The sequence below is a fragment of the Medicago truncatula genome, chromosome 5, assembly GCF_003473485.1.
Source record: "Medicago truncatula cultivar Jemalong A17 chromosome 5, MtrunA17r5.0-ANR, whole genome shotgun sequence".
Classification (NCBI taxonomy): Eukaryota; Viridiplantae; Streptophyta; class Magnoliopsida; order Fabales; family Fabaceae; genus Medicago; species Medicago truncatula.
The window spans coordinates 29,750,274-29,760,091 of record NC_053046.1 but is presented as its reverse complement, the minus strand read 5'-3'; the positions used below and the strand labels follow the sequence as shown (position 1 = coordinate 29,760,091).

Genomic DNA, 9,818 nt, shown 5'->3' with positions numbered 1-9,818 from the left:
TTAGAATTCCTTAAACTCCGAGGCACCGGTTAACAAAAACCCGTAACATAATCTACAATTTTGGGTTGTACTTGCAAGTTAAAGAATTACTAGAATAAGTTAAAAGCACATAAAAATACATATTTAATCTAAAAATATCCAAAAAGGGAAAAGTCAAACAAGGATCCATGGAAATTCTCTGGTTTCACTCAATCACTAACCGCCCAACTGTTATTTTAATTACATAGATCAACTCATAATCTTCCACATGTGACAACCATATGAAATTCCACTTTTATCCTTCACGTGCTTCCTCTGTTCTCTACCTCTCATTCATTCTTTCGTTTTCGTCTGCAACATTTCATTTTCACTTCTTCTTCTTTTTCTTTTCTGGTACGTCAAAACTCCAACGCATTTCTTTTTCATATACGTTCCATTTTTTATATATATATCAATTCAATAACCATGTTTCTCATAATCCATTTACAATCACTTTTTTAATTAATAATCCACTGTTTTATTCAAATCAAAATTCAATATTCTACATGTTCCACTTTTCGCTACTTATTTGTATTACATGTTCATTCATTGTAGAATCGCTTTTTGGAGTATATATATACGTTTATGCAATGATCATCGCTTAACTAGTTGAATATTTATTTTTATTGTTAGAAACGTAATAATACAAATATTCTTAGTGTTTTTATCTAGGCTTTGTTTGGATAAACAACTTATTAAGTGCTTATGATATAAGTGTTTATAGTAGAATTGATTGTATATATAAACTACTTGTTCATCTCAATTAGCATATTTGAGCTTATCTACTTACGTAACTAATTGTGAGAATTTTTGTTTAAGTTGTTTAAAAATCACTTTCGTATAAGCCATACGTTCCTCTTAAAAAAAAAAAAAACTATACGCTGTGTTCATAAGTTATCTTGGAGAGTTTATGGAAATAAGCTGAAAACAGCTTATGAACATTCCATAAGCTGTTTATTAAACTCTCACAAATTAGCTTACAACTGAGTATTCCATTTGGTAAGCTCAAATAAGTTAATCCAAGTTCAAGCTTTTGGAATAATTATATCATAATATGATATGACCAGTTCACAACTTCATTTTCAGGTGGTATAGAGATCAATCATGTAACTGTCTAGATTCTTCTAAATAAATAAGATTGATTTTCAAGTTTAAATTAAGTACTATTGAATTGCATAAGGATATTGTAGTTGAAATTTTAATTTAAAAAACATTTATTCATATACGTGTAAAGTTAAGTTTTTGCATAGTTGGTGATTGTTGATATTTATTTCATCATGGTTTCAAATCTTATTCTCAGAATATGCTGTGTAAGATTCCTGATTCCTTTTTTATTCTCTTTTCTGTGTTGTGTGACTGTTATTAACGTACGTATGTTTCAGGACAAATAGGTAGGTTTATGTTTATGATGAAACACATGTGGAGTCTTGCTTTTTGGCATCTTTTTAACGTAGTAACTTTGCTTTAGGTACCAACAGTGATCAAACTTTATTTTTAACCATATGGTTCATATGAAAAATGGATGCTAGTAATATGAAATTCGATTGAAAGATAAGTAACGTCCGATCAAAAATTGTGTTCTAGTCAGTGTTCGAACTCGGATAACTAATGCTAACTAACCACTTGAGCTAAACCACATTGCTCAAACTCTTTCACACTTCCTTTGGTTTCTATTCCAATTTGAGAATATATAACCTACACTGTTCAGGTACCATGAAATATTCTTACGTTTATGCGGTCAAAAATTCAGATAGGATTATTCTCGAATTTAGGAATCACGGCTTGATTTTTGCGATTTTTTTCCTTCTATTTAACTAATCTGTGCTTGTGTTGCATAATAGTGTGCAGTTTTTTTCTTTTTCATTAGACTGGTTTAGTAACAACTTCATCAATTGAGTTTATTTTATTTCGTTTTTGTTTTTGTGTGACTGCAGTTATGGATACTGCACCTGGTCAAAGTCTCTATCCATTGCACCATAGCAAAACTATTCACCTGGTTTGTGGCAAATTTATATTTGAAGCAGATTTGTATTTTCTTTATCATACAAAAAATTGTGTTTTTTAATGTGTGGTATGAAATCCAAAGCCTTACTCACCTCTGATTTTATATATGGACTAGAGTTAACCACTTATCATTCTCTGAATGACATAATAAGATAAACTTCTATGTGATCAAAGAGATTAGAACAGCATGAAATTCAGTTATAAGGACAAAATTTCGGTAAATAATTCCAGGGACTTGCCATTCTTTTCATTACATAAGTTAATACAACAACAACAACCAAGCCTTATCCCACTAAGTGGGGTCGGCTACATGAATCAAACAACGCCATAGTGTTCTATCAGAAAACATGTTTTTCTCCAAGTCATTTATCTCTAGATCCTTCCTAATAGTAGTGTTTGAAAAATCAAACGAGATTATTCAACTGGTTGAACCTTGAACCGGCCTTTACTACGGTTCAAATATTATTGGCAGTACAATTGCAGCTTTGTTCCGATTTAAGCGCTTTAAGGAAGTTGAACCATGACCTAGATGTCCCGCCGGTTCAATGTCTGATTTGGTTGTTAAGAGATTAGTTGATAGCTTGTGTGTTGAAGTAGTTATATTCTGGTTCTTGAAACCATTTATGATTTTCTATATTTTTTATAGCACTAATGTATTTTATGACCTTGTATACAGGTTAGGCATGCCCAAGGAGTTCATAATGTAGAAGGAGAAAAGAACCATGATGCTTACTTATCTTATGATTTTTTTGATGCAAACCTAACTCCTCTTGGATGGCAGCAGGTAGTTGCTTTTCCAACTTTTTTGAATGTCATGCTGTCAAGTATTTGTCAATGGTTTTTGTATTATGCGGAATTCCTCTCTGAAGTGATCACGATGATCAAATGATATTGTTGTAGAGATTGGTATTAGTATTTTAGTATTCTGTCCTGGTATTCCATAATCCGATTTCTCGTGAAGTAATTGTCGATAACAATCTTGTTCTGCATACATCTATCTCTTGCTAGTATTTCCTGCTCAATGTAGCACTCTCATATATGTCATCGTCTGACATCGATACATGCGGTTATACTCAAATATTTCCACTTTTTCAAATTATTACCAGCAACCACATATCAGTGTCATGTCTGATGTCCATGTCTGAGTCGATGATTCAAGTGTCAATTTTATGTTCTTTAAATGTCATGGTGAAACACTTATACTTTGAGGCTCTATAACAGGTTGAAAATCTGCAAAAGCATGTGAAGGCTATTGGACTTTCCAAAAAAATTGAACTAGTTGTGGTTTCCCCATTGTTAAGGTACTTATTGCAATTTAGGAATTTCGCCAAATCATGTATATGTCTGACTTTGTTATTTTACTTCTTTATTGTTTATTCATGTGATGAGATACAATACAAGGATTGGATGTAAAGCCGGAGTTGGTTAGAAAAATGCTAACCAATTTACTACAACTTGAGAAAGAAATAGAAAAGAGAAAGATAAGAGATAAAAACAAATTATCATATCAGAATTTGATAATTCAGATTTTATTCTATCTAAACTAAAACATAGGTTCAAACTATTAATACTAAGAAACTTTCTAAACTTCCTTACAATATGTTCAGTTAGGTTGAGTGATTGTAATAAATGGCATACACATAATTTCTTCTTTTGTATTCTTATTGTCTTATACAAATTTTCTATCATTTCCCACATGCTTTGGTTTGATTAAGATATAATGGATTTTAACCAACACTTTTAGCAGTCTTATTATCACATATAGCATCATTGGTAAGTTGATAGGAAAAACTCCATTTCTTCAATATTTGTTTTTAGCCACCGTAGTTTGCATGCTCCATGATTCATAGCTCTATATTCAACATAAAATATTGTTCATTCCAAGTTCCGACCACATTTTGTTTTTAACTTTGATATGTGACCAAATTTCACCACATAAATGAGCAATATCCTAATGTTAATATATGGTGCATGACATGACTTATCCAGGCCAATCAGCATCAACGTAGTTTTCATTAGTTTATAGTCTAATTATATTTTTTATTTTAAAAGAAAAAACAGATATTTACCTGGTGCATTGTTCAAGAATCTCAAGATTCAATACAGTACCTCAAAGAGTTCTGTTAGTGGTAAGGATGAGAGAGCAGTAAAAATCTATTCTAGAAGGAACAAGACAACCAATAATTATTTGTATAGAGAATGGGAAGATAAGAGATAAGGGGGATACTAGGAGAGAAGGTTACTCAATTCTTATAAGTAAGAACTGTAATTAGTTGTAGTGAACATTTCCCTTTGAAGGGAAGATTATACTCCTGCAATTTTGACGGTTCTGAGTTATACAATATAAATATTCTCCATGATTCCTTGCGCTATATCGCCTAATATCATGCGTCACCTCCCACGTGTTGAGAGAGTTGGTAACATAACTCTTTTCTAAGAAAAGAACCTGAGTTCTATTCTTGAAGTCACCCTGTTAGGAGATCCTTAACTGTACCAAAAAACCGAACGTTCCGCAGCTGACTTGAGAATTAACCTCATAATAGGCCCAAAAGAGCTAAGTTTAGTATGTAGAGATACTCTATGGAGCCTACTGAGAGTCAAAGAAGCTAATTACAGTAGATTAGAATGAAAAAAGGTCATGTGGAACAAGACACATTAATCCCCGTTTGGGTAAACAGCTTAACTAAGCTCTTATAGAATAAGTGATTATGACTTAAGTGGTTATATATAGGCTATTTTTATAACAAAAGATGAAATAAAATCAAATTATTTGCATATTAGGTATAACCGTATAAGCTATTTTTATAAGCTATCCCGGAGAACTTGTAGAAATAAGCTGAAAATAACTTATGGACATGTTATAAACTATTTTTATAATCTCCGCCAGTCATACAGTTGATTCTAAAAACCAACTGGAAATAACATCGAGTAGCCTACCGTGTGTATCATGAGTTATCGAGAATTAGTATTGATATTGAGATGGAATTTGACCTTTTGGTTGGTGGTAGGAATCGTTTTTACTCCATCTTGAGGAGTATTAGTTATGACATTGTTGCTATATTTATTACTTTTACATTTGGTCAGCAAATAAGAGTGCATCTGTATTTGGGACTATCATAAGTTAAAATTCAAACTATTGCATTGCAGGACAATGCAAACGGCTGTTGGAGTCTTTGGTGGGGAAGCAAACACTGATGGAGTTAATAAACCTCCTCTGATGATTGAAAATGTGGGACACAGTGATCATCCTGCAGTTTCTAGTCTAAACTGCCCACCATTCGTTGCAGTCGAGCTTTGCCGAGAGCAAATGGTATGATAAAAATGTGCCACTTCATGAGCAATGTGTAGCTTTGGTCTTTGGAGTTTGGATAATTAAATCAACTAGTTTACAACAATTTTTCCTTTCTTTAGAGTTTGTATGATTGAATCAACTAGTTTACAACAATCTTTCCCTTGGTTTCTTAACTGTTCCTATCTACTAGTACATCTTCAAGATAACAGAAATTTTTACTTCCCCTCCTATAATTTATAACCTTTTAAACACTGACACAGACAATACACATGACATGACACCGGTAATGATTTGAGAAAACAAATTAATTAAATGGAATTACATGTGTCGATATCAAATACTTGTACGTGTCAGATACCGGAACGCCTTCGATTAAAGGAGTGTGCAGAGTTTATAACAGACTTCACCTATCTTCCTATTTTTTAAAATGTCCTTAACTAAAGAAATCAAAATACTTATTTACAAGGCTTTTTTTGTAATCCAGGGACTCCATCCATGTGATAAGAGAAGAACTGTCAGCGAGTACCGACACATGTTTCCAGGAATTGATTTTTCATTGGTTAGTGATATTTTGGTTATATCTTACCTCATGATATGGTCTAGCTGCAGTTACTGTAATTAAGTTTGTTCTGATACACTATTGCTACAAAAAAAATTAAAATTTGATTGAATATGAATTGTGCTAAAAATCTTTTTAGATTGAAACTGATGACGACACTTGGTGGAAACCTGAAAGAGAGAAGAAAGAAGAAGTTACTGGTAGAGGACTCAAGTTTTTGGAATGGTGAGTGTGATTAATTTATTTTATCAAAGCATCACTACAATTCTCTTTAAGTTAGGATTTCATATTTTCAATATGATATTATTGTGATTTTGAAATGCATCTAAAGAGCTTGTTTCTTGCATTTGTGATACTTGAATAACCAAAGATCTGATATCATTTTTCTCAAATTTCTTTATTGATTTGGTTCAGGTTGTGTACACGTAAAGAGAAGGAGATAGCTGTTGTTACACACAGCAGTTTTCTGTTTAATACCCTTAGTGCTTTTGGAAATGACTGTCACCCAAATATTAAGACTGAAATGTGTGCACAGTAAGTATCACTCCTGAAAGTGCATACCCCACATATGTTACACTTTCATTGGACAAATTGATAAAATGTGGTTTTCATGTTTGACAGCTTTGCTAATTGTGAACTACGTTCCATGGTTATTGTGGATAAATGGTAAGCATTTTATTTGAATAACATATGATAAAACTTTAATTCAAGCATATGCAGAAAATTCATGTGATTTATATATACATTTGCAGTATGATTGGATCAAATAATTCAACTACCAATTATCCTGGCAAAATTCCTCATGGTCCGGATCTTCCTAGTGATGCTACTGACTAGAGAAACATTATTTCAAGGAATGGGCTGACCAAATAATTGTTTCTTTCATTGATAGTCGGTCGTATGAAATAGTCATGGAATTTTCTTATGTACAATACAATCATTGATTTCTTAGTCGCATTTCAGTCAATGATTTTATATTTTTCAGGATAAATTATGTCGGTAAGAACAAATTTTAAAATTCCTTTTAGGGTATAAGAAAATAAATTGGCAACATATGTAGGTGACAAATTTTGAGATGAAAAGATGGAAGTTTTCTTTCCACTTTATTATATGGCCATCATAAACCAACTCATATTCTTATGAGTGTATTTTGCCCGCGTTGCTCTGGTTATACATGTATAACAATTTGTGTTACACTTTTAACATTATTTTTTGTTTTGGTTGATTATATATACCTATAAATTTAATTGAATGACAATTTACATTTGATTATCCAATTCATACTTCCTTTTTTTTTTTTTTTTTTTTTCAATCGAATCCTAATTTACATTTTAAATCAAATGTAATTCTTAAATCAACCAAAAAAAAAAAAAAATCTAAAATAATTATATGTTTATTTTAAATTAAAAGTATAGTAATAAAAATATGAAATGATATAATTTCATCCGAAATTTCTTATTTTTGTGCACTTGTTAGGGAAGAGGGTTAAAGGGTGTTTTTAGGAGGCTCGATTGCGAAACTATTGGGCGAAGGTTAGGGATATATACACATGGTTGATCTTCTTCATAAAAAATTTGTGGTCTACTTAGATTAGGAAGATGACTATAAACATGCAAGTTATGAAAATCGGAATTTTGCTTTCATTCATCCCGACAGAAATTGTCGGGAAGGAAGAGCAAAAAGAAATTAGGGTAATGTTATCTAGTGCCCCGCGGGCACTAGTTAAGGAGCATTAAATTAACATTTTCCACTTGTTTTTACTTCAATTAAAACGAAATATAAGTCAACTAATTAAATTTAAAAAAAAATTGTATTCAATGCTCTTTAAAAAGGCACAGCCATTTAACTCAGTCATTTAATCTTGCTTCTCAATTTCATAAAGTAAAATATCTCTACCACCAATTTTTTATAGGTACTATATTTCAGCTCTTTTTTTATTATTTGAAGAGGAGCTCTTTTTTTATTATTGTACGCTCTTTCCTATGTATATTTTTTCTGTTTGAATAGGGTTTGAATTTGCTCTTTCTTTTATATTGGTATGCATACGTGTGTGTATAGGCTTTCCATATATGCATAGGCTTTCCATGAATTGTTTAAAATTCACATGAAAACAAATTTTTGTTAAGAAATGAAGGAAGGATACCAGGGATATAATGGGACAATTACTGAAATTGAAATCACAAACAAAAGTATAGCATAATGAATTAATATTTTTATGTTTAACTCACAAAATTAAATTAACAAGCTTCATCAAGTGTGAGTTAGTGTAGTGCATGTCATTAATCACTCTAACTGCCAAAACTAACCAATAACTAACTTAGAAACGGCTAGAAGTCTATTACAGTTGGAGTTTATTTATTTTTTATTTTTTTGAATTAGTTACAGTTAAAACTAACCAATAACGAACTTGGAAACGGTTAGAAGTCTATTACATTTAGAGTTTATTTATTTTCTATTTTTTTTTAATTAGTTACAGTTAGAGTTACTTGTGAAGCAAGTTTCCAGCACCATTATATAATAACGATGGGTTTCACAAATAAATAACACTTCACATTTTGTATACTCAATTTTGTGAGAAAGAAGAGAAACCTCTTAACATGGCTCAATCACCAAAGAACGATCAAGATTTCAATGAATGGGTTTTGATTTCACATCCTTCATCCAATTCAAAACCACCTTCATCTGCTACATCTGTTGGAAAACCACCATCATCTACTACATCTGCTGGAAAACCATCATCATCTGCTCCATCTGCTGAAAAACCATCATCATCTGCTGATGGGGAAAAAGAACCATCCTCTACTGCTAAGAAAGAACAAGAAGAATCTTATACTCAAGAAGGAAAAGCACAATCTTCTGTTCTGGAAAAACAAGCAACATCCTCTGCTATGAAAAAACAAGAACCATCTACTACTAAGGAAGAAGAAGGTGCTAAGGAAGAGCAAGAATCATCTGGTGTTAAGGAAGAAGAAAGTGCTAAGGAAGAGCAAGAATCATCTATTGTTAAGGAAGAAGAAGGTGCTAAGGAAGAGCAAGAATCATCTGCTGTTAAGGAAGAAGAAGGTGTTAAGCAAGAGCAAGAATCATCCACTGTTAAGGAAAAAGAAGGTGCTAAGGAAGAGCAAGAGCAAGAATCATCTTGCTGCTAAGCAAGACCAACACCTCCTTCTGGAACATTATTCACTTTTCTCTTTCCCACTTTAAAAAACTTTCTTTTGGCCATAAAAATAATACCAGCCCCTCCATGGCGATCCTTCAACCATTCTGTACTCCACGGACCGGACACCACAGACTTGCCTGCAAAAAGGGGGCAAGACAAAACCGACACATGTCCACTACCCTCTTTATGAACCACATTTTGTTTTCCGATCTCACCATTCAAATTGCTAACAGTATCAGTATGGTTCACCTCTATTGTAATACCTTCATCATGTAACACACTTCCATCATCTAAAATTTCATCGACTTCAGGATCCACGGGCGCAACACTGCAACCACAGGAGAACTCTATGGTGTCGCCATGTTGACACCCTTTTCAGGTTGAGTTTGTGACCCCAAATCTGACAATGTCGCAGGTATAGCTGCTTCAACAACATCGTCCGTTCTATCGACGTCCCTTGCCTCAGAGTCTGAATTCACAACCTCCTCCTCTATCTCCTTCACAAGTTTGTCAACTAGAGTATCCATATTTTTACAAGTTTCTGGATCACCTTGAACCTCCACATGATCTGACTGAGACTTCTGATCTTCGTCATCTTCAAAAAGACACACATCTTCTCCAATATCAAGTCCTCATTCCTCAATAATCTTTATTTATACCAAATTTCCATCTATTAGTAAATTATCAACACATGAAGCAATATCTAAGGATGGTATCGAAATCAGAACTCGCACATAATCATATCTTCCTCTATCCAAAGACATATCATCTGCTTTTCCACTACA

General features: G+C 32.7%; 1 protein-coding gene across 3 annotated transcripts; it reads left to right on the top strand.

The window, feature by feature from the left end:
- Positions 1-228: 228 nt before the first annotated feature.
- On the top strand, positions 229-7,067 carry LOC11425342 (phosphoglycerate mutase-like protein 1). 3 transcript variants are annotated; one of them, XM_003615332.4, is made up of 10 exons: positions 229-372; positions 1,953-2,014; positions 2,699-2,806; positions 3,244-3,323; positions 5,170-5,332; positions 5,799-5,873; positions 6,013-6,098; positions 6,288-6,407; positions 6,495-6,539; positions 6,626-7,067. In XM_003615332.4, exons 1-10 carry the CDS (start codon positions 261-263, stop codon positions 6,708-6,710), a joined length of 936 nt encoding a protein of 311 aa, XP_003615380.1. In that variant the 5' UTR covers positions 229-260; the 3' UTR covers positions 6,711-7,067. The 3 variants fall into 3 exon arrangements, with proteins under 3 accessions (XP_003615380.1, XP_039690548.1, XP_024641075.1); XM_039834614.1 differs by lacking the exon at positions 229-372 and adding an exon at positions 870-1,486; XM_024785307.2 differs by lacking the exon at positions 229-372 and adding an exon at positions 870-1,726.
- Positions 7,068-9,818: the final 2,751 nt, after the last annotated feature.

Coding starts and splice junctions, on each gene's coding strand:
- LOC11425342 (XM_003615332.4), top strand. CDS start 261: ATGAAATTCCACTTTTATCCTTCACGTGCTTCCTCTGTTCTCTACCTC. Junction 5,333..5,798: donor AGCTTTGCCGAGAGCAAATG/GTATGATAAAAA, acceptor TTTGTAATCCAG/GGACTCCATCCATGTGATAA. Junction 6,540..6,625: donor ATGGTTATTGTGGATAAATG/GTAAGCATTTTA, acceptor ATACATTTGCAG/TATGATTGGATCAAATAATT.